Source organism: Euphorbia lathyris, chromosome 9 (assembly GCF_963576675.1).
Source record: "Euphorbia lathyris chromosome 9, ddEupLath1.1, whole genome shotgun sequence".
In the NCBI taxonomy this organism is placed as follows: Eukaryota; Viridiplantae; Streptophyta; class Magnoliopsida; order Malpighiales; family Euphorbiaceae; genus Euphorbia; species Euphorbia lathyris.
This window is the reverse complement of record NC_088918.1, coordinates 78040947-78066155: the sequence shown is the minus strand read 5'-3', so window position 1 is coordinate 78066155 and position 25209 is coordinate 78040947. Positions and strand designations below refer to the sequence as shown.

The following is a 25209-nucleotide window of genomic DNA, read 5'->3' as shown; positions in this document are numbered from 1 at the left end:
TAATTAAAATTACTTAAAATATCATCTATTCTTAGAATATATATCATCAACAATCATTTTAAGACGTTAAGTGAAATTTAATAACTATAATTTTAGAAAGAGTAAAATTGAATGAAATAGTTTAAAATTCTTAACAGTCGTTTTTTATTATGTTTTGAAATTTAATAATCGTATTGACAAAAAAAAAAAAAAAACAACCAATGACCCCTTTAACATATTTCATTTTGGAGTTTATAAAGTTTCCAATGACATCATTTCAAAAAAAAAAAAAAAAAGTTTCCAATGACATATTTTTGTACTTTATTCTACCATAATACTATAATATATACATGATCATACATACTATAATATATAATACTATATAATACATGATCATTGTTGATGAACCAACCAATAATTAATTAATCAGAATATTTCTTATACTCTTCACAAACTCACAGGTCACAAATAATAATACATATTAATAGCAACAAATTCTAATACATGTTCTAATACATTATAATTACATTTAATAATGGACAAACATTGGAAAATTTCCAAAAAAATACAAATACAAAAAAATAATCCCATTACAATAAAGAATCCTATAATTGCAACATCATGAACAATTTTGTTGCATTTAAGCAACATTTTTCACATCCGTTTCCGTTTTTAAATTTCCGATGAACAAATATTGAATTACAGTAAAGAATCCTACAAATTGCAACATCATGAACAACTATATTGCATATAAGCAACATTTGGTATCCGTTATCGTTTTCGATTCCGATATCTATGAACAAATACTGAATTCATCCTTGAAAATTCTTGTTATAATTGAAAGAATTATACCTGTAAGTTTGCGGCAAACCGACTTTATTATCAGATCTAACAATCTTCTTTAACTCAGATCTGACTTTGAGAAGAACATGTCTCCAACTTCCGCGATTATTCGAACCGATAATTTTAGTTTCTTCTTCATTCAACTCCAGATCTTGAGCGAAGATAGGTTTTCTAGAAAGTATCCAAGACCAGCTCCAGTCCCACCATTTTCTGAGAGAAGTACCTGCGTATTCTCCCATTGACGACACCGATTTGGATCTCTGAAACGCCCATGAGTATGTTGAAGACGAAGCTATCGGCTGGAGTTTTAGCGAGAGTGAAGAGAGCCTTCTCCGAATTCCTTGTTGTTGCTGCTGTTGTTGATCTTGTGAGACTGGAATTAGAGATGAGGAAGATCTCTTCATGGTGGAATTGGGGGAAGAAATTGAGAGTGGAGAAGAAGAAATGGAGATGGAGAAAATAAAAGGGGGGAGAGAAAGAGAGAAGAGGTGAAATGGAGTGTTCACAGCTATAACACAGGCTGTTTTATTCTTTTTCTTGTGAGGGTTTTCATTATTGATGGGTTCCACTTTTTTCTATTCACACATTTGCTTTGTTTGGACTAAATTTTTGAAGGTGTCTTTTTCAAATTATATTGTTCATGGTTGAATTGGGTCGGGTTGGGTTCGAGTTTGGTCTAACGGGTTGAATTGGTCGGGTTCGAGTTTGGTTCAACGGGTTTTTGTTTATAAGTGTTTGATTTAAACTCATCTAGTTTGTTGTTAATTAATTGGGATAAAGCGAAAACATACCTTTTTTTTTTTATGAAAATGCTTATAACTTCATTAGATAAAAACACAACAAGAAAACAAAAGTAAGAAATCAATTCTTACAAGATCTACAAAGAGACTAAAACGGCTACAGAAAGCAAAAAAGGCCATAAAGGCATAAAAAAACACAAAACAACAATAAAACATATATTTATCGTAAATCGAAATCTGCAGAAAAGTAAATGCAATCCAATCTTCAGAATTTAGGTCATTCCGAACATTCGGATCTGAGTCATTTCTTTTGATGCAACCACGTAGATATATTGATCCACGTACAAGATAAACCGTTTTCGCACTTGCTAAATTCGAAAATGATATAAATGAAAGAATAACAGAGAGCATATACAATTCAAACGGATGAAGAGATCCAATAAAATATATGAAAACTGATTAAAAAGAAAAAAACAATAAAGTAAAACACATAAAATCTAATCCGGTGTGGTAGGAAGAAGGAAGACAAACTTCCTTCCTTCTTCCTACTCAAAGTAGATCTTTAAAAGAGGACAATTTGAAACTCAACAGATGATGAAATTTGGACAAAAAATGAAAAAAGAATGGTGGAAAACAGAGAAGATTGGAGAGGAAGATTGGGAGCAGTTTTGCAGGTCTGTGAAAAAATACCTTTAATGTTTACAACAATGTGTAATTTTACCTCAAACATCTAAAATTGTGCAATTTTATCTCTGATGTCGGCAGTCAAGAGTAATTTGCAAGTTGGGTCAATTTCGGACATTATTATAAAACACAGATATTTTGTTCCGTATTCTGCATCAATTGCACATCAATTTGTTTACAAATTTTTTTTCATATTTTCTATGATTTAATAATAGAATTGAAGATTAATATTTATAAATTCGGTGAAATATTTTGATTTTTTTGTCCAACTCGTACAATAGACAACATATTTTAAAAAATTAATTTTTTTCACGTCTAATTATATTATATGTTTATTATTTGTTACTAATGCGTAATAAAATGACTCACATGTGAAGTGTAGATGACATAATTCATGATTGAGAAGACAGTTTGATGAATTATTTTTCAAATTGACCCAACTTGACAATATTAAGAGTAAAATTACACAATTTTAGATGTTAAGGATAAAATTACTTTTGACTGTAAACGTTATGGGTATTTTTGCACATTATCCCTTATTAATTTAGGTGAACTTGAATCGAGTTGGAGTTAAACTTAAAAATAGAATCATAAATTTTTAACGTTAAAGATAAAATTACTTTTGACTGTAAATGTTAGGGGTATTTTTACACATTATCCCTTAATAATTTAGTTGAACTTAAATCGAGTTGGAGTTAAACTTAAAAACAGAACCATAAATCTTAACCCGAATAAGCTAACCTAAAGTAGGGCTGAAGCTTAAATTACCGCTACTTATTTATTTTTAGATGTTTTTCCATATAATCGAAAATAGACGTCTAAAAGCCATTGGTCATCTTTTTGTTAACCGCATAAACCATATGATTTTTTTTTTGTCAAGTTTGAAACTACAGAACTATATTTGTAAGTCAGTCAAACTACAAAATTTATTTTTATATACTTTTTTGGAGAAAGTTCAAATAAAACCCCTATGGTTTCACTAATTTTCAGATAAAGGACTGTGGTTTACTTTTTGTCAAAACGAGGACTGAGGTTTCACACTTTTACTAATGCTATTAAAACTATCTTTAACGACCTGAAAATGAAAATTTTCAAGAATTAAAGTTGTTCAATGTCATATTTTCTATGGAACTACATTTTCGATTTTAGAAAATAATCTTTTTTGGAACTTTCTCTCTCTAAACATTAACTTTCTCTCTCTTTACCAAACACCATCTAATTAATCTCGAAATAAAAAAGTTGAAGAATTAAAGTTGCTTAGAATATTAGTAGTTCTTAAAATATTTCATTTTTGAAGTTGTTAATGGTGATTTTAATAGTATCAATCGAAAAAGTCCTTATTTTGCTAAAGTTGAAAACCTCAGTCCTGGTTTTGATAAAAAGTAAACCACAGTCCTTTATCTGAAAATTAGTGAAACCACATGGGTTTTATTTGAACTTTACCCTACTTTTTTCTAATAAAAATTAAAATTTATAATTAAAAACAAATATTCAATATATAAGGTAAAATACACGCAAAAAAAAAACTTGTGGTTTGCTTGATTTATAAACGCGGTCCAATGATTTAAAAAGCTTGTAAATATGGTTTAAGATTTGTGCAGTTTGTAGTTGATGGATATAAAAGTCAAATTTTCAATCAAAAAAATACTTATGGTTTAGTTAATTTGTAAAATAAAACCTTATATATGAGGTATTTTATAAAGTTGGTCTCTTCAATTGCTCTAAATTGTTAAAAGTCACAACAATAATTTTTTATAGGATTTCGGAATTACGAATTACCCCGAATCATTTCGGGAATAAGGCTTTATTGTTGTTGTTCGGAATTTACGAATTGTACAACTTACCCGCTTATATTATAAGTTTTTAAACTACGAAATTACGTTTTTTTTTACTTTACCTTAATATATAAATTTAATTAATAATATTAATAGGGAGACCGGTTCTATTTTATAAATCTCAAACTCAATCTCAAAATAGACAAGTCTAGTTTATCAAAAAAAAAAAAAAAAAAAAAGACAAGCCTAGACTGAATCAGATCAAATATTAATTTTTCGTATCCAAGCCGAGCCTGACCAATTAGACATGGCTTAGACATCCATATTTTTTTAAGAGATAAATTTACTTTTGAAAATCTATCTACAATTATATTATTTTGAATTATATTAAACTAATGAAATCAGTACTTTTTAATATATTTTAAGAATTAGAATTTATAAATTAGGAGTCTAAAATATATTTTTTAGGATTTATAATTTATGAATTGGAGTTTAGAATTTTTAAATTATAGTATAAAATTATAATATATAAAAAATAATGATATATTAAAAATTAAGTTTCCTAATACGAGTATTTGACATTTTTTTATTATTATCAAAGTCTAACTGATTGGACATGGGCCTAGTGATCAAGCCCATTAACATATCTAGTTCAAACTATTGTAGGTATTAACTTATTTTCTTTCCAAAATATTTCTCAAAAAATTATTTAATGACGAAATCCTAATAGTTTATTGTTTACAATAATAATAAAAAAAAAGACATTCACAAAAGAGACAACAAAGACACTTAATATTCAAAACCAAGACTGTTTGGATCATTTAAACACTCAAAATCCAAAATCCATCCCGATTTTTTCCGAATAATCCTTCTTACGTTTTTTTTTTTAACTCTTAGATGATTTTTAACCTCTTAGACTCTGCATATTCGTTGCCTAAACGACTATTAACAAAAGCATTATTATTATTATTATTATTTATTACATAGTTATTCGTGAATTATATTTATTATTTTTTAATATTAATTTTAATTTAATTGCGTCATCCAATTATTTTAATGATATGATTTAAGACTTATAGTGAATTATATTATTCGTGAATATATATTTGGGTAATTAATTTATTAGTCCCTATATTTTGACAAAACATACTGTTTAGTCCTTGTATTTTCAAAAACATACGGTAAGGTTCCTAATCTTTTTCTCGATGAACTGTTTAGTCCCTAGCGTTTTTCTCGGTGAACTGTTTAGTCACTGCCATTAGACTCTTATGAAGATTTTGTTAGTCAATTTGGATTAGCAGAAACATTTTTCGTCATCACTGAAGCAGTTGGCAGTAAACATGAGTTGAGAATATGGAGGAAATTAAACTCACCATTGAAAGTAAGAGGATTTCCGCCTTTAATTCTAACAGGAAGAGTAAGCGAGAGAGAATTGAGTCGATTTCTACCTTCAATTCAAACAAGAAGAGTGAGCATGAGTGATTCGATTATGGATTAGGGATTCAATAATTTCTCCATTTTTTTTGTGAGCGCGAGTTGTGAGAGAAAGACATAAATGTGTGAATTGCTTTTGACTGATAAATAGTAAAGGGTAATTTAGTCATTTCCAAATTTATAAACGGTAAAAAATCTAACAAATAGACGGAAGGACTAAACAGTTCACTGAGAAAAAGGTTAGAAACCTTACCGTATTTTTATTTATTTGAGTTATTTCAATGATATTGTTATTAAAATATCAATATTTACGTATTTTCAAAAATATATATTACAAATATACATATTTTTAAATATTATAATTCATAGTTTAATTTAATTTATATAACAATTTTATTGATTTACAAATAAAAAATATAAACATACAAATTCAATTATTCTTCAACTAATCCCCAACCCCAATTAACCCTCTAAAGTCATGTCAGTCCGACTTGCGCCTATCATTTTTTACAACCTTGTACTAAATATGTGTGACATGGTATAAAATACTACAATTGATTATCTGCTTGTTTAAATTAGTCAATAATCCATTCACAAACAAGCCTTTATACCTTAATATATAGACGTAACGGGTCAAAATATTTCAAATTTTCATAGAAAATATCTAAACTACAAATTATTAAAGCGAAACAGTCCGCCTATAAAGTACTTCCTCACCATCACTCTCATCCTCCTCATCTGAAATAACCTCAAACCCGGGTAATTCTAACTTCCCGCCCAAAAAGAACGATGGACCAACACGCTCAGGTTCGATACAATCACCTTCCAGTCTCTCCTCAAATCTCTGATCGCTACAATTCAGGAACCAGTTCAATGAACACCTGATTCCCTTACTCTGTAACCTCTGGTACCTAGGCTTGATTCGTGACTCCAGACTGTACGTAAAGTATTCCGGGAAATCCACAAGCTCTTTCAACGGTCTACCCATCTCGGTTTTATAGAAGTAATAGCTGTTTTTCATGAGCAGAACGGGCAATGCAACTAACTGCGGACATTTAACAACCATCTTCGCTACATCCTCCGATGGGATTCCTCGTGCTAAAAGGAACGAGATGGGTTTCATGATCACGTGTTGGTTTAGGCTAACAATCTGTGGCATGTGTTCTATTACCTGCGCAAACCCTTCAGGATCGATCTTGAGCTTCAGGTTGAAGAAATACTGTTGAGAAGATAGTTTAGCTTTTAAAGGTAACCCGATAATTTGCGGATACTGTGCTATAACTGAAGGAAGACTTTTCTTCGTAATTCCGAAACTAGTTAAACAATCCACATTTGGCTTAACAGTCTCTTCGAGATCGTATCCGAGTATATATGGCCGTTTCTCCAGCATCCTAGCCACTATTAGCTTTGGCAAACCCAAAGAAAGCAAATAATCAATAAGTGGCTTAATCATAGTGCCAACTCTCATCCCCAGTAAGAACGGGAATTGCGTCACCATCGGCCCTATATCTCGAGGATTTACACCGATGCTTACAAGATAACCCACAGAAGTACTTATTGTACCTTCAGGCTTAAACCCAAGAAGCTGAGGATACTTTTGAAGAACATATCCCATATCCTGTTTCTCCACATCTAGTCCGCGAAGAAACTTAATAACCGGCATAAGCTCAACAACAACACTAGCATGCAGCACTTGCGGATAACTCTTAATAAACTCACCAAGTTTAGGCCTACTGATACCAATCTTTTCCAAGTAACCCAACACAGGTATGATATTTTTCCGGACGCTACATCCTAACATTAAGGGATACTCGTTTATATCATCAATGGTTAATCCCAACTTCTGCAAAAATTCAACACGACCCCTCATCACCTCCACAGTTGACGGAAGTTCTAGATCTTCTAATTCATCAGGAATTATCCCCAAACTTTTCAGGTAATCACATATTATAACACGATTAACGAGCTTTTCTCTCTTGCCTTGGACCACGCCCCAAGTGACCGAAGGCATCTCATATTCAGGGTACTTAGAGGACTGTGTTGAAAACAAAGCACATGGCTGTAAAACCCTAAAAGAGTTATCTAATTGAGGGCTTCGAGAACATGGGTTTTGTACGGTTTTAAATACAGATGATACTGAATTAGGTTTTGTGTAGAATATTTGAAGAGCATCAAGGTTGGAATAAAAGATTAATGCTTGTCTTCTTCTAAGCAAGGATAAGCTCATATTATCAGAAATGGAGCTCAAATGAATGAGAATTACTAAAGAGAAGTTAAAGAAAGCAAGAATATGAGGTTGCTTTCTCTTTTGTAGCCAACTGAAAAGCGAAGAAGAAGAAGAAACGAGTTCACCTAATTCTTGCAGAAAGTATTCCTTGACTGGGTGTTTGTTGTTGCGATAAACGCCTTTGTTGGCTTGTGAATGTGAAAACCAGAGAAGTTTGGCTAATATAAGCAAAACGCTAATGGATCAAAATTACCCTCGTTGTCCATAGGATATAAATTGTGTACCTATAAACCAAAACCATTATGATTATCAATTTCCAAGCACAAAAAAAGTACAGAAATATAATTCAAAACTGAACCGAACAGAAATAACCGAATATCAAACTATTAAAGTAATTTAGGCAGAACCAAATAAAAAGAGAAAACTTTAATATAACTGAACGTCTGACTCGAATTGCTCAGTTTCGTTTGGTTTCAAATCGATTAAGCTGAAATAATATATAAGATCTGTTGACAATAATTCATGATAAATCATATACTACCATTCAATTTAGTGACTACACAAATCCATGATAATTCTTATACCCACCAATCTGTTGACCTATGTTACATGGACTCGTTGAAACTGGCGACGTACCGGTGTCGACACGACACGACACGGATCCGGGTACAAAATCCGTGTCGGATTCGTGAGTAACCTCTCGGATACGGCAAGCTTCGAAGCTCTGCTGCAGGCCCACCGCTGTATGTAGAAGATGTGCGCCGCCGTTGAAGTTCAAGGTCTGCGGCTGTATGAGATCTCAACGAAGAAGAATGTGCCCAGCCCTAATGGGCTGGGCACCATTTTAAAAAATAAAAATTGGGCCCAAATTGATTAATTTGAGCTTTTTTTTTATAATTAGTTCTGCACTCCAAAAAGACATAGTTTTTGAGTGCAGAACTAATGAGAAGAAATACACCGCCTCCTGCAGCAAATTAAACTAAAAAAGATCCCTAAATCCAAAAGGTTTCGCCAGAATATCCCGCGTCTTTTCTTCTCAGACTCTTCATCTCCCATCTATGCCTACCATCCTATGCTATCCTTAATTATTTGCTTCTTTCTTCCTTTCTCTAATATAAAAAACCTTCTGCATAAACAAACTATGCACTTCTCCAACTCTCAAATAAACCATTTTAATTAATCAGTTAATGGATGTTTTGGTTTTTTTGGAATTTATATATATATATATATATATATATATATATATATATATATATAAATTATTCCCGTATCCCCGTACCCGTGTCCAAATTTAGGACAGAGTCCCCGTGTCCAAAAATTTTCAACTTGCCGTACCGGATACTCGGATCCGCACCCGTGTCGGACACTTGTATCCGAGTCCATGTAACATAGCTGTTGACAACTGACATGGCCACTACCACGAACAAGATTCAAAGTCTGATCTATCTGTAATTAGATGCAAAGCAACTCTAATCATAGAACCACAGCTCAACCAAATATAAGATCTTCCATCTATCCAAACTAGGATCAGACTTTATAGCACAATGCCTTAACAGTGATTAACATTAAGTTTAATTGGCTCAACTCTCAAGTTGCATTTAATTACTATTCCTCATACTAGGGTTCAAATCAGCAGACTGAAATATGATACAGAACCAAGAAATAAACATTCGAAATGGTTTCAGTTAGAGATCTTCAATTCATAATCAATACTGAAATTCACACAAATAAAAATAAAATCAACACACACCCAAGTATTGGTTAAACAATGCTAACAAACAATTCCTCAAAGATGGAGTTCGAAAGATTAATTTCTACATTAATTAAAAGAGATAAGAATCTGATAAAGCAACTATATATCATCTCAACTTTCACATTCACTTGAGACAGCTATCTAAAAAAGCAATAATCTAATGACAGGCTAACAAGAGCTAAAAAGTTGTGCTAATTATCGGTAAATCATTACATGGTTAACTTCTTATCTAATAAGAGGAACTAAAATGTTTCGCTATTTTGTTTGTTTAGATATAAATAAAAATGAAACCAGACGTTATGTTTTTTTTTTTTTAATGCTTTATCAGACCCCTTGACGTATAATGATTTTTTGGACTAGCAAAGATTATTACATTATTTGGAATCTTAACTAATATTTTCAGAACTGGACTAATTGTGATAGCAAGTTTGCATTGATGTTAAATACTATTCACTCAGATGCCCACTGATGCAGATTTAAAAAGAATATATATATATATATATATATAGAATCAGTCCCTCACCAAATACAAAATTTGCAACCTATGTTGCACAGACACTTCTATTTAGTAGTTGTTTCTGCATTTCGTGTCCGTGTCATGTCTGTTTTTGTTTGAAGGCTATTTTATCGAGGTTATGTTTTAGAAATAACATTTCCGGTGTACATTCCGTGTCCATATCCATTTCCGTGTCCGTGCAACATGTTTTGCAACTATCCCTTTCTCTCCTAGTAAAATACAGGTAAAGACAATCAATTAAGAAAACAAAGGCACGGCTTAAAAATTGTTGTTAAGGATACTTAGTTCATTTGTGCAAATTTTGTTCACAAATAAACGTGAACAAACAGAAGTCCATCTTATTACCCTTCTTATTTCTCTCTTACATAAAGTAACAGGTTACCCGATCCAAGCCCATCTACAGTTATTAAGTTATACAGAAGTAAAGCTTGTCTGTGTTGCATTTTCAGCAACCTTTTTCTTTCCTCTAAGTACAGAGGGAAACAAAACAAAAGGTTGATTACAGAATAGCAAAAATTGACACCAAATACAATCTAACAAATCCCAAGTACATGAATCAAGCATGAAACATCTACCTTTCATTAGCTAACAACAACTGATCAAGTAACATGTAACATATTTCAGTAAACAATAAACTAGGAATACTTTTTTATAACCATCTCAATCTCAGTAAGCATCATTTTTCAGCTTCTTCCCTAATGAAGCCTCTAATTCTATTTTTATTTCAAAAAAGCTTCTCCTACAACCATAAATCCACAAAACAAGATAATTAAATAAACTACAGAGTTGCGGATTTTTGAAAGCATGGCTTCGAATTTGAACAGCAGTTTTTATACCTATATGTTCTGCTTTAGTAAATTAAGCACCTGTAACTATAGACATAAAAATCAATTACTTCAATGATTACAATCAATTGCTACAGTTAACCTAAGTACAGAGAGAAATGAGAAAGTTCAAAGACGAACTAGAATGCCAATGGCAAGAAATACCTTGACTGGAGCTGTGATTGACGAAGAACAGAGCAGATAAGCACCGATTAGTTCCAAAGGGCGGTTAAACGGCGTCAAACCCACAGAGAGATGGATATGAGAGAACCGAAGAGAATGGAAAGCGGGAAAAGAGAGAAAACAGCGGTGAAGGAGGCGCTCGACCACTCGGATAAAGAAGACGAGACGAGGCTAAACGACGTTGAAGGTGGCTAGGGCAGAGCAACGACTAGCGCCGGTGCGAGTTTCTTTATGTATATTTTTTTATTCTATTAATTATTCACTTTTTTATAAAAAAAAAAAAATTATTCACTTCAAAATTATTTTCAATAATATATTTTTATTACTATTTTTTTTTTTTATACTTGCATTATAATATGAATTAAAAAGGGATGCGGGAGCTCTGGGGCGTTCTCTCTGGGATCCAACTGGCGATTAGGCTGAGTGTTAAGAGACTTTCTGTGGAGTCAGATAATTTGGAGGCCATCAATATGATTTTGGGTAGTCATGCCATGAGTCTTCGTAGCCGCAACCTTATTAAAGCTATTAAGAGGCTTAGCCCCTCATTTGATATCCTTGAGTTCAGCCACATTTTTCGGGAGATCACTTGGCGGCGGCAGGCCATGAGGGGGTGTTAGGTGTTTCTACCCTTACCGTTCCCTCTATCGCTCGTTCTCCTCTTCTTTTAGAGGATATGATTGGGGTTAGCTTTCCTAGGTAATCCCGGTGTAATTGCTTGTTTTGCTTTGCTTTCCTTTTCTACCAAAAAAAAAACATTAAAAAGGTTTTTTCTGTTCCTACCAAAAAAATAATATGAATTAAAAAACGCATATATATAAACCAATTTGTATGTTCTTTTTTTGGATCAATCAATTTGTATGTCAATTAATTATAAAATGATAAATTTAGTATTTTATATAAAATTTGACATTGGACTAGTAGAATTATGAATAAACAAAATAAATAGTTAATTAATTATTTTATATTATATTTTTAAAAATAGAATGACAGATTAATGTAATATGTATAAATCTACAAACTAATAAAAATATTATTTTAAAAAATATTACTGAATTTTATGTTAAATATTATAAATATTGAAAAGATATAGTTAGATAAACAACAAAAATAATGTACAGAATTTAAGTAAAATTATATTAGAAAAATTATTAATTATTTTGATGTAAAAGTTTAACAAAATATATTTACAGAATATTCAAATCATTATTTATTAGTGATGGTAATATTAAATCTAAATTTAAAATGAAATATTTTGATTTATTAAAAATAGGTGATTTTTTCTCTTTAAAAAAGTGGTTTTTTTTTTCTAATCTAGATTGATTTGAGTGGTAAAGACCTCAAGTCACCTTAAATTAAAAATATCGAGTTCAAATTCTAATACATATAGTAGACTTTAATTTTAAAAAGGCACTTAAAAGTAGATCTGTCCACGGGCGCGGATACCCGTCCAGCTCATCCGGACCCGTGTCCTTTTGGTCGGGCTTGTACAATATAAATTAAGTTTAGGCCCAGTCCAGCCCAGACCTGTTAAAGCCCGTCTATTTTTTGGACGGGTTTGGGATTGATTAAAATAGCACAGTCCGACCCGCCTATTAGTATTAACTAATTAATTTATATATTTATATATTAAATATATTTTATTTTTTATAATTAAAAATTATGTATATATATTTAGGTGGGTTTATATGGACTGGGCTTGAGATTTGATTTTTAAGCCCGAACCCGTCTAAATTTATAGCGGACTAGGTTGGGCTTGAACTGCGTATTTTTACATAAAAGCCCGATAGGCCCGGTCTAGTCCGGTCCATGATCATGTCCATGATCATTGTTGCTTTCAGCTAGAGAACGGATGTGATTGATTCATGGAGCTCAGGTGTCTCGCAATGCTCCAAAAGTTTCCCACTTATTCTTTGCCGACGACATTTGCCTGTTCTTTCGGGCAAATAAAAGAGAAGCCGAGGAGGTTCAATCATGTTTGAGGTGTTACGAGCAAGCATTTGGTCAATGCGTGAATTTCCAAAAGTCGTCTATATTTTTTAGCGGCAATACGACAGTTGAGGCCCGCTCTGATGTTTGTAATGAACTCAGGGTTGGAGAATTTGAGGATATGGGTTTCTATTTGGGGGCGCCTATAGTTGTTGGTAGAAGCAAGATGCAAGCCTTTGGTTTTTTAAAAGACAGAATCTGGAAACGTATCAATAGTTGGAAAGAAAAATACTTGTCTCGAGCAGGGAAGGAGATTCTCATCAAATCTGTGCTACAATCTATTCCCACCTACATAATGAGCATTTTTCTTATGCCAAATGAGTTCTGTAATGATGTTAATAATATGTTGAACAGGTTCTGGTGGAATTCATCGGGCTCTACATCAGGTGGAATTCACTAGAAAGCTTCGGATAAGTTGTGTTGGCCAAAATCAAATGGAGGATTGGGCTTCCGTGACATTCACAAATTTAATTTTGCACCGTTGGCTAAGCAAAGTTGGCGGCTTGTTCGACATCCGAATTCATTGGTTGCTCAATTACTGAAAGCACGTTATTTTCCTAATGTTGATTTCTTACAGGCTTCCTTAGGGCATAACCCTTCTTTCATATGGCGTAGCATCATGGCGGGTCGTGATTTATGTTGGGCTTATGGAGACTAAAATATATAGGCCCAACTGAAGCGATGGGCCCAAAATTTTTTTTGGGCGATTAGGGTTTCAGACGGTTAGGGTTTCAGGAGTATAAATGTAACCTCTTTCTCTGTAATCCGCATCTCATTCATTATAGTGAAATATCCTGGCTTGGTAGTGCCCCCAGACGTAGTCATTCTAATCGAGTGGCGAACTGGGTTAACAATTCTTGTGTGTTTGCTTATTTTTCGTTTATCGTAATTTCAATTATTCCTAACAACTGGTATCAGAGCGAGGTTAATTACGATGGGAGACGGAAAAACCCCTGTGGAGAAATTCGATGGTTCGGATTTTGATTTCTGGAAGATGCAGATCGAGGATTACCTGTACGGTAAAGATCTGTACCAGCCTCTGGGTGAGCAGCCGGAGGATATGTATGATGAAGAGTGGAAGCTGTTGGATAGAAAAGCGATGAGCGTGATTCGCCTGTCGCTGTCCAGAAACGTGGCGCATCACACGGTGAAGGCAAAGACCACGAAGGAGATGTTGGAGATCTTGAGTTCGTTGTACGAGAAGCCTTCCGCGGCAAATAAAGTTCATCTGATGCGACGACTGTTTAATCTGCAGATGACAGAGAATGTAGCAGTGGCGGCGCACCTGAATGATTTTAATATGACAATCACTCAATTAAGTTCTGTAGATATTGATTTCGACGAAGAGGTATTAGTCCTAATTCTGTTATCTTCTTTACCAGAGAGTTGGAGCGGCACGGTTACTGCCATAAGTGCTTCAACAGGGAAAGAAAAACTTAGGTTTGATGATGTCAGAGACTTGATTATAAGCGAGGAGATTCGCAGGAAAGAGTCAGGTTCCACATCTGGATCAGCCTTGAATGCAGAGAATCGGGGCAGGTCAGATCGCAGGTCAAAGCAGAATCGTGGCAGGTCTAAGTCCAAAGGGAGAGGGAAACCTGTGAAGGACAAGAGCCACATCAAGTGCTGTAATTGTAATGAGAATGGTCATTACAAGAGTGAATGTAAGGCACCGCAGAAGGAGAAGTCAATGAATTCAGCCAGCGAGGATTTTGGTGATGCGTTGATTCTGAGTAATGCAACTGCAGAAACAGCAGCAGAAGCCTTGGTATTGAGTGTAAGAAGTCCTTTGGAGTCTTGGGTATTAGACTCAGGAGCTTCGTTTCATTCATGTAGTAGTGCAGATTTGATGGAAAACTATACCCCTAGGAAATTCGGAAAGGTTTATCTTGCTGATGATGAGCCTTTGGTGATTGTAGGGAAGGGAGATGTTTCGATCAAATCTCCGAATGGATCTGTGATAAAGCTGTCTAGAGTAAAGCATGTTCCTGGCCTAAAGAGAAATCTGTTGTCAATTGGGCAAATGGATGATGAAGGTTATTGTGTAATCTTTGTAGGTGGTGCTTGGAAAATGACCAAAGGAGCCATGGTGGTCGCCCGTGGTGAGAAGGTTGGATCGTTGTACTTAACAGACAACGTTTTCAATAGCATTGATGTCGTGAGGGAGAATGTCAATGCAGATTTGTGGCACTGTCGTCTTGGTCACATGAGTGAAAAGGGGATGAAAGTGCTGTATTCAAAGGGTCTGTTGCCGGGTTTGAAATCTGCTGATCTTGGGCTGTGTGAGGATTGCATCTTTGGGAAGCAGAAAAGAGTCAGTTTCTCTAAAGGTGGCAGAACTTTGAAGAAAGAAAGGTTGGAGTTAGTTCACAGCGATCTATGGGGTCCTGCACCTGTGAAATCTCTTGGTGGAGCTTTGTATTACATGACCCTTATTGACGACTCCACTAGGAAAGTGTGGATCTATTTTCTGAGAAAGAAATCTGATGCTTTTGATTCCTTTCGAAGATGGAAGGCCCTGGTTGAGAATGAGACAGGTTTGAAAGTAAAGTGTTTGAGGTCTGACAATGGTGGGGAGTATGAGCTTAAGGAATTCAAGGAATTCTGTGCTGAGAATGGAATTCGCATGGAGAAGACTTTGAAAGGAACTCCTCAGGAGAATGGAGTTGCAGAACGAATGAACAGAACTCTGTGTGAGTGTGCTAGAAGCATGAGGCTGAAGTGCGGACTTCCGAAGATGTTCTGGGCAGAAGCAGTTAATACTGCAGCATTCTTGATCAACAGAGGGCCATCGGCTCCCTTGTAGAGCGGCATTCCAGAAGAGGCTTGGAGTGGCAAGCAGGTAAATTTGTCTTTTCTGCGAGTATTTGGATGTGATTCATATGTTCATATTGCTCCCCTTGAGAGAAGTAAGTTAGATGCGAAGTCTGTTAAATGTACGTTCATTGGATACGGTGGTGATGATTTCGGATATCGGTTATGGGATAGTTAGAACAGGAAGATTATCCGCAGTCGGGATGTTTTTTTCAATGAGCAGATGATGTACAAGGATGGTCTGGGAGCATCTGATACTGCTGATTCAGAACCAGAGGTCGTGGACCTAGACATCACGAATTCTGGTGGGAGCAAGGAGGTAGTTATGGAGGAGGCAGTTGTGGAGGAGGTAGGAGAACCCCAAACTCCACCGGTTACACTACGCATATCCACCAGAGAGCGTTGAGCACCTGACATGTACACGCCTACAAGCAACTACATGCTGCTGACAGATAGTGGTGAACCAGAAAGCTACTTAGAGGCATCTCGTGGAGAGGATGCGAGCAAGTGGAGGCTTGCAATAGATGATGAGATGGATTCCTTGATGACCAATGGCACCTGGGAACTTGTTGAGCTTCCAAAGGGTAAGAAGGCTCTACAAAACAGGTGGATCTTCAGAATCAAAGAAGAGGCTGATGGTAGCAAGCGCTACAAGGCAAAGCTGGTCGTGAAAGGCTTTCAGCAGAGGTATGGTATAGATTATACTGACGTTTTTACTCCAGTGGTGAAGCTTACTACTATTCGTTTAGTGTTGAGTATGGTAGCTGCAGAAGATTTGGAGCTGCAGCAAATGGATGTAAAAACATCATTTCTTCATGGGGACTTAGATGAAGACATCTATATGAAGCAACCTCAGGGCTATGAGTCTGATAACGCTGAATTGGTGTGCAAGTTGAACAAGAGCTTGTATGGTTTGAAATAAGCTCAAAGACAGTGGTACAAGAAATTTGACGGATTCATGCACGAAATTGAGTTCATGAGGAGTGAAGCTGATCATTGCTGTTACTTTAGGAAATTGAATGAAGGCTACATAATTTTACTGTTATATGTTGATGATATGCTGATTGTAGGGTCGAGTGCTCGAGAAGTGAGAAAACTGAAGAAGCAGTTATCTGAGCGGTTTGCTATGAAAGATCTCGGAGAAGCTAAGCAGATTCTGGGCATGAGGATTGAAAGAGATAGGAAGGCTGGAAAGTTGTATCTCTCACAAGCTGAGTATATCAAGAAGGTCTTAATTAGATTCGGCATGCAAGATGCCAAACCAGCTACGGTTCTTTTGGGTAGCCATTTCAAGCTATCTAAACATGACTCACCCAAGAGCAGAGAAGAGCGAGTCCAGATGGAGAGAACTCCGTATGCCTCAGCAATTGGCAGCTTGATGTATGCAATGGTGTGCACAAGGCCGGATATTGCACATGCTGTGGGAGTTGTTAGTCGTTTCATGGGAGATCCTGGTAAGAAGCATTGGGAAGCAGTAAAGTGGATTTTGAGATACCTGAAGGGAACCACTGAACAGGCCTTATGTTTTGAGGGCAAGGAAGTTATGCTGACAGGATATGTGGATGCAGATTTGGCATCTAGTGACCTTGACAAGAGAAGAAGTACAACCGGATATGTCTTCACATTGGTTGGTACTGCTGTCTCTTGGGCTTCAAAGCTGCAAAAGGTGGTGGCTTTGTCTACTGCAGAAGCTGAGTATGTTGCAGTGACTGAGGCCAGTAAGGAGATGGTATGGTTGCAGAATTTCTTGCGTGAGTTGGGAAAGAAGCAGAAGGATCATGTTCTGTACAGCGACAGTCAGAGTGCCATTCATTTGGCAAAGAATCCCGCCTTTCACTCAAGAACAAAGCACATAGAGTTGAAGTATCACTACATACGGCATCTCTTGGACATGAAGATATTGCAGTTGATGAAGATTGCAGGCACAGAGAATCCTGCAGACATGTTAACTAAGGTTGTAACCTTAGAGAAGCTGAAGCTATGTATGGCTTCAGCTGGCCTTGGTAATTAAGTTAAAGGCATGGCACTACCATCAGATGAAGGATTTAGTCTCCAGGTGGGAGATTGTTGGGCTTATGGAGACTAAAATATATAGGCCCAACTGAAGCGATGGGCCCAAAAAATTTTTGGGCGATTAGGGTTTCAGACGGTTAGGGTTTCAGGAGTATAAATGTAACCTCTTTCTCTGTAATCCGCATCTCATTCATTATAGTGAAATATCCTGGCTTGGTAGTGCCCCCAGACGTAGTCATTCTAATCGAGTGGCGAACTGGGTTGACAATTCTTGTGTGTTTGCTTATTTTTCGTTTATCGTAATTTCAATTATTCCTAACAATTTATTGATTGAGGGGCTGAGACGGAAGATTGGCAATGGAGAGTCCAGTTCCATCTGGAATAGTCCATGGCTTCCTGACGATCAGAATTCGTATCCCACGAGTTCGGTTGCTGCATCATTACAAACAGGCCTTGTGAAAGACTTAATGAATGAGTATGGGGGATGGAATGAAGAGATCATCAGCAGTAAGTTTAATAGTCGTGATGTTGCGCTTATTCGTTCCATTCCTATCAGACGTAGGAGAGCAGAAGATGGATGGTTCTGGCCGAAGGATAAATCTGGAGCGTACACGGTAAGAAGTGGATACTTTCAAGCATTGGGACCAATACCGATGTCTCTGATAAATACAAATCGAATCAACCTGGAATTTAATTTGGAACCTGAAGGTAGCACCGAAAATTAAGAATTTTCTATGGAGAATATTTACCAACGCTAAACAACCTTGCATCCCGCCATAGCTCTCTTCCTAATTGCTGCCCCGTTTGTGGCGCATTTGGGGAAAATGAATTTCATGTTTTCATCGGGTGTCCACGGCAAATCAGGTTTGGCAAATTTTTTTCCAAGATAATCGAATGGATCAGATTACCAACTTCATTCAGTGGTTTATCAATCTCCTTGAAGATGCAACAGGCGATTGTAATCGTATCGCAATGATATGTTGGCCATTATGGAAGGTGTGAAATGACAAAGTATGGAACGATAAGCTTCACACCCCTGAGGAAATCTGTCATTCGGCAGCAACAGAACTTGTGGCTTGGTATGCTGCACATAATTGTCATCCAAGTCAGGCTACTCCATATTCAAATGCACATAGTAAATGGAAAAAGCCCAGCATCGGCAGCTTCATATGCAATGTTGACGCGGGCATTGATAGCCAAAACAGTTTTTGTTCATATGGTTTTCTTCTACGAGATCACCAAGGGCGATGTTTTGCGGCTCGTATGGGCTATCTTACAAATACAGTTAATCCTCCCTTGGCAGAGGCTATGGCGATCCGCGAAGCGTTATCATGAGTCAAGGATTTCAATCTAGGACACGTCGAATTTCAATCTGATTGTTTGGCGGTGGTTCGGGATATTCAACATCAAACCATTCGATTATCATATCTGTCTGATGTTATTTGTGAGTTTGTTATTTATTACGAGATTTGAACACTTGTTCTATCTCTTTTGTGAAACGATCAGCGAATTTAGCAGTCCATAGTCTTGCTAAGGCTGTTACTTCTAGTTATGTTCGTGGTGAGTGGGCTTGTCCACTATCGTTTATACTTGATATTCTATCTTCTAATTTAAGTTAATAATAAGTTATGTTTTATTTAAAAAAAAACGGTCATGAACAACCTTAAATCGATTAATCCGGCCTTATAACTAAAAAAGTGATTTTTCAATTTAATTTAAATTTTAGTATTACAAATAATTAAAAATAATAATCCATTAATTTTAAGTGGCAATTAAAATTATTAAACACGTTTTTTCCCATTTCAAAAATAAATTTACAAGGGTATCTGTGCTATTTTTTTTGTTACAAAAAAATTCACTGACTTTTTTTTTTGTGATGAAAAGTGGAATATATTAATCAACCATGTGAATCAAGTCATTACAAGCGAGGTCCCAAATTGAGTCGGGAACGTCCTCAATAAGAATTAAAGGCGAGACTAAAGGCGTAGCCCACATTGCTAAAGAATGAGCCACCTTATTACATTCTCTGTGAACAAAAGAAAAGGTGCATGAATTAAAAATCGAACTCCATGCTAAAACATCTTCATATAGGTATAAGAGCCGAGATTGTGGTAGGAAGCCTGTTTGTAGAGCGTCGATAACATATTTCGCGTCTGCTTCGATGATAATATCATTAAAACAGCAATTCTTGGCTAGTGAGATTCCCTCTAGTATAGCAGACAGTTCTGATTCTTCAACGGACATGCAATTTTGGATTGGAATTCCAGCAGATGCCATGATCAGTCCCAATGCATTCCTCACTACCAATCCTACCCTACACGCATGGCCATTAGCACCAAATTTGGCGTCACCATTAATCTTGATAACGCCGTTTTAGGAAGGACGCCATACTCTTGTAGGGACTGGACTAGCAGTTTGAACACATCTGGTATGTTGATCAAGGATCGGGGTGCCAGTGTCCGTGTATGTTTGGGTTAAAAGCAGTTCCTGCACTTGTTCAATTAGGCTTGAGTCAGGGATCCATTTCCATTCGTGTACCCAATGGTTCCTACAAAACCAAAGCTTCCACAACAATGACGCCCAGCATACCAGCTCCACGGTGGGAAGGATTTCCACACATTTCAGCAACCAATCGTGTACGTTTGGAGATGGTATTTTATCCACCCGCTCCGATAAGCCTGCAATTTTCCAATAGCTCCGAGCATACATGCAAAACAAAAAAACGTGAAAACTATTCTCCTCATCACAGTTGCAAACCGGACACAACAGCTGCGTGTTAATACCACGTGAATTTAACTTCACAAAATTTGGTAGTATATCATTCGAGAGTCGCCTCAGGAAATGATCAATTTCATTGTTAATGACCTCAAAATAAGAAATTCCTAAAATTGATGATATTCTATCAATTTTTATTCTTCAACTTTTTAATTTGAAATCACTTAATGATCAAGTTCATTGTTAATGTTGTTTGTTTAGGAAAGATAAAGTTAATATTGAAAGAAATAAACACTCAAGAATTACGATTTTAAAATATAAAAAACGTGATTCATGATAAGTATGACACTAAACTAATTTAATTTTTAAAATTTTCTATTTTGAAATCATTAACGGTCAATTTGACAATTTAAAAGTCATTGATTTGTAAACGGATGAGAATCTCAATCCTTTTTTTTGCAACAAAGAAAAATACAAGCACTCATCTACAAATCAACAAAAACAAAGAGGTTATTTTCAAAATTATTCCTTGTGTGGTAATGAAATTCATGATTGGAAAAAAAATCCTTATTGTCACTTTATTTGCCAAAAATATTGTGAAATAAAACTTTTTTTCTGATTTTTCGGTGTTTGTTTGTTTAGAAAAACAAGTCGGTTAGTAAACAGAAAAATTTATAAAGAAAGTGAGGAAAATGTTTTACTAAATGGGTAAGACATTTTCCTAAACCTTTTCAACTTTACTCCATTCCTTCTTATTATTTTGAAAACAGTAACCATCCATCAATTTTTTTTTTTTTCGTTTTTCAGTGTTATAGACGAACACCCCAAAATATTTTCTTTTACACAAAAAATATTTATACTTGTTTACACCTTTTAATTATTTGTATTGTTGAACTTAATGTATAATTTAATTAAATTTTTATTATATGGGTAGACTAATTAAATAACATCAATCCATTAATAATTATTTAATTAAATTAAATTTTGTTAATTGGATGGTTTTCAAACTGGCAACCTTCTAGCCTGTAAGAAAGCCGAAGTCAAGCAAGAAGGCCGAAGTCAGTCAAAAGGGTCGTTTTTCTGTTGAGGTCTCTTAGAAATTAGTGGGAAGTGACAGTTAAAAATCATGAGTAGTTATTCAAGAAATGGGCATCATAGAGGGTGGTTAACAAGATTTAGAAGCTATAAAAGCGAAGTTAATCTTTATTTTGAGAGACAACAAAAAATCTATAAAAAAATCAAACCTAAACTCTATACAAGTTTATTTTCAATCATAAATTTATGCACTTTTCTTTCTTTTAAGGCCCAATGCTCCCTCAGTCCACTTAACTTGTCCAAATTGGTCATTTTACCCTTCCAACTAATCGAATATCCTATTTACCCCATTAACATCATAAAAATGGTATTTCTCGCCCTCTTAACTTGTCCAAATCAGCCATTTTACCTATCCACTTCCCAACTCATCGAATGTCTTATTTTCCCCTTAACTTCATAAAAGTGGTATTTCTCACCTTTTATGATCTTATTTACCCCTTAACTTCATAAAAGTAGTATCACGTACCCCTTTGTAGTGCAAAATTAATATGACTTATTCAAATGAGTTTGAAAATATATTTTTTTAATATCAACTTTTTTATTTTGTTTTAATTTGATAATTATATTGATCATTCATATGTTTATTACAATAATATTGTATTACAATAATTAGATGATCAAAATTTAACTAGCCAAAAAATTAAAAAGAGAAGGAATGAATAAAAGATACAAATAACAAGAACATTAATATAAACAAGTTAAAGACATTATATGTAAGGATAATGTACCAAAATAGGCCTATGGTTATTGGGAAAGTATCAATTTAGGTTCCACGTATAAAATAGCACCAATATAGGTTTAACGTTTAAAAAAACGTATCAATTTAGGCCTCGATAACGGATTGCAAGGGGTGAAAAATACCACTTATGTGGAGTTAAGGAGGTAAATAGGACATTCTATGAGTTGGGAGGATAAATGGACAAGTTAAGGGGACGAGAAATGCCACTTTTATAGAGTTAAAGGGATAAATCGGACATTCGATGAGTTGGAGAGATAAAATGACCAATTTGGACAATCGCACTATGCCTTATTTCAACTAATTTTCTTGTAATTTTTAGTTTATTAAGCAAAGTTCTTGCACTTTTTATTTCTAGCCTTCTTACAATTTAGTGACCTTCTTGTAATTTATTATCTTGTCTTTGGCTAAACTCTTGATAATTTGGACCTTAAAGAATTATTCGGTCCCTTTTATTCATAACAATCGTTTGACAGTTAGATATGACGCATTCCGAAGTTCACAGGTACTATAAACTGCTGATACACTCTTAATTTTGTTTTCACCACAAAAGGGTCACACCAATATTTTTCAAAACACAATATTTTCCGACAGATAATCCGCTATATATCTATGTACTTTACCTTTAATTGTTTTATATTACCTTAAGACCACCTTTGAAAAACAAGTTCTAAAAATATCAATTTTCAAACTCTCCAATCAACAACATTAACATCATACTTCTAAAAAAAGCATACAGAAAAGAACCAATCTTTAAGACTCATCATTTAAATTTAAAAATTAATTAATCTACTTCACTTGAAAGCAACATATAAACCCCAAAAAAACTCTATATAAACAACTACCATTTCCTCCCCAAAATTCATCCATCCATCCATCTCTATTCATCTCAACAATGGCTTTCTCAATTTCAAAAATTACCCTCCTCGCATTTTCCGCGTCTCTCTTCATTTACTCGGTCATAGCTCACGAGTATTCGATCGTGGGTTACTCACCGGAACACCTAACTTCGACGGAAAAAGTGGTCGAATTATTCGAAACATGGATGTCTAAACATGGCAAAATCTATGAAAGCATTGAAGAGAAGTTGCATAGGTTTGAAGTTTTTATGGATAACTTGAAACATATTGATAGTAGGAACAAGGAGGTTACGACGTACTGGCTCGGATTGAACGAGTTCGCTGACTTGAGTCACGAAGAGTTCAAGAACAAGTACCTCGGATTGAACACGGAGATTCCTAGGAGGAGGAGTACCACGGAGTTCAGTTATAGAGATGTTGAAGCTCCGAAATCCGTTGACTGGAGGAAGAAAGGAGCTGTTACTGCAGTGAAAAACCAAGGCTCATGCGGCAGTTGTTGGGCGTTTTCGACTGTTGCAGCTGTTGAAGGTGTAAACCAGATAGTTACTGGAAATTTAACTTCGCTTTCGGAGCAAGAGTTGATCGATTGTGACACGGCGTTTAACAGTGGTTGTAATGGTGGTTTAATGGACTATGCATTTGAATACATAATCAACAATGGAGGACTACACAAGGAAGACGACTACCCGTATCTAATGGAGGAAGGAACTTGCGACGAAAAGAGGGTAAACATTCGAATAACAATCAAACCATTGGCTATAGTTCTTACTACTCTAAGGCCCCATATGTTTGTTAGAAAATATTGTGCAACAAAATATTTTCCCGGAAAATTTTATATTAGTCAATACAATACAAAAATATATAAAGAAAGCGAGGAAAATGTTTTACTCAAAAGAGTAAAACATTTTCCTTTACCTTTCGGAAATACCAGCCCATCACTTCTTCCCATTTTCCGATTGTATCCAAACACGAGACAAATTTTATTTTTCAACCGAACTTTTTCCCTCACCCAATATTATCCAACACACAATATTTTCCGACAAACCTAAAACTGTTTTTTTTAATCAGGGAGAGATGGAGATAGTGAAAATAAATGGTTACCATGACGTACCGGAGAACGACGAAGGAAGTCTGTTGAAGGCACTGGCTCACCAGCCTCTTAGTGTCGCTATCGATGCGTCCGGCAGAGATTTCCAGTTCTACAGTGGGGTAAGAAAACTTAAAAAAACTTATATATCAATAAAATCAGATGCAAATGGCATAGGAAATTTCGAATTTCAAACATTTTTCGGGTTTTGCAGGGAGTGTTCAACGGACCTTGTGGAACGGAACTTGATCACGGAGTTGCAGCAGTTGGATATGGAACAACAAAAGGATCAGATTACATAATTGTGAAGAACTCATGGGGACCAAAATGGGGTGAAAAAGGTTTCATAAGGATGAAGAGGAACACAGGAAAACCTGAAGGGCTTTGTGGAATCAACAAAATGGCTTCATATCCTACCAAAACCAAGTGAAACGACTAACCGAAACCACGTGAAACTGCACCATTTCTAAAAAGAATAGTTTCTTTTTTTCTTTTATTTTCTGGCAGATCCCTAGCTTGATGCAATTGCTATGTTAATCCCTTTCAATGCACTCTATCAATAAAATGAGATCAAAATTCAGATCCATCTACAGGTGTCAAAATTGATTGGCCGGTTGTAAACATGTCGTGTTGACCTAGGTGACTCGTTGAGGATAACTATGACATGAACTATTTAATAAACAGGTTGACACGACTCTATGAAATTTGAACGGGTTGCCACGATTAAGTAAACAAATTGAATGTGTAAAAAATAAAGTGATCAGCTTGACACGGTTAACCTGCTACGACACTTTTAGTCAACTAAATGGGTTACAAACCTACCAACCCATTTAACCAATTACAAAATTTATTAATAAATTAGAATTTGTAAGAAAATGAGAAGAATATATATGCTATACACTAGGATAAAATAACTTATAAACCCATAATAACATACATATTTT

At 35.2% G+C, this 25209-nt stretch overlaps 3 protein-coding genes across 3 annotated transcripts; 1 reads left to right on the top strand and 2 right to left on the bottom strand.

The window, feature by feature from the left end:
* Positions 1–439: 439 nt before the first annotated feature.
* LOC136207494 (uncharacterized) lies at positions 440–1349 on the bottom strand. Its single transcript, XM_065998744.1, has one exon. The coding sequence runs from the start codon at positions 1224–1226 to the stop codon at positions 792–794; it is 435 nt and encodes a 144-aa protein (XP_065854816.1). The 5' UTR covers positions 1227–1349; the 3' UTR covers positions 440–791.
* Positions 1350–6030: 4681 nt separating this feature from the next.
* LOC136206318 (transcription termination factor MTERF4, chloroplastic) lies at positions 6031–11177 on the bottom strand. Its single transcript, XM_065997335.1, has 2 exons — positions 10942–11177; positions 6031–7966 (listed from the first exon to the last, which is right to left on the bottom strand). Exon 2 carries the CDS (start codon positions 7680–7682, stop codon positions 6135–6137), a length of 1548 nt encoding a protein of 515 aa, XP_065853407.1. The 5' UTR covers positions 7683–7966; positions 10942–11177; the 3' UTR covers positions 6031–6134.
* Positions 11178–23174: 11997 nt separating this feature from the next.
* On the top strand, positions 23175–24851 carry LOC136207168 (cysteine protease XCP1-like). Its single transcript, XM_065998457.1, has 3 exons — positions 23175–23903; positions 24247–24387; positions 24480–24851. The coding sequence occupies exons 1-3, from the start codon at positions 23214–23216 to the stop codon at positions 24693–24695; spliced, it is 1047 nt and encodes a 348-aa protein (XP_065854529.1). The 5' UTR covers positions 23175–23213; the 3' UTR covers positions 24696–24851.
* Positions 24852–25209: the final 358 nt, after the last annotated feature.

Coding starts and splice junctions, on each gene's coding strand:
- LOC136207168 (XM_065998457.1), top strand. CDS start 23,214: ATGGCTTTCTCAATTTCAAAAATTACCCTCCTCGCATTTTCCGCGTCT. Junction 23,904..24,246: donor GAACTTGCGACGAAAAGAGG/GTAAACATTCGA, acceptor TTTTTTAATCAG/GGAGAGATGGAGATAGTGAA. Junction 24,388..24,479: donor ATTTCCAGTTCTACAGTGGG/GTAAGAAAACTT, acceptor CGGGTTTTGCAG/GGAGTGTTCAACGGACCTTG.
- LOC136207494 (XM_065998744.1), bottom strand. CDS start 1,226: ATGAAGAGATCTTCCTCATCTCTAATTCCAGTCTCACAAGATCAACAA.
- LOC136206318 (XM_065997335.1), bottom strand. CDS start 7,682: ATGAGCTTATCCTTGCTTAGAAGAAGACAAGCATTAATCTTTTATTCC.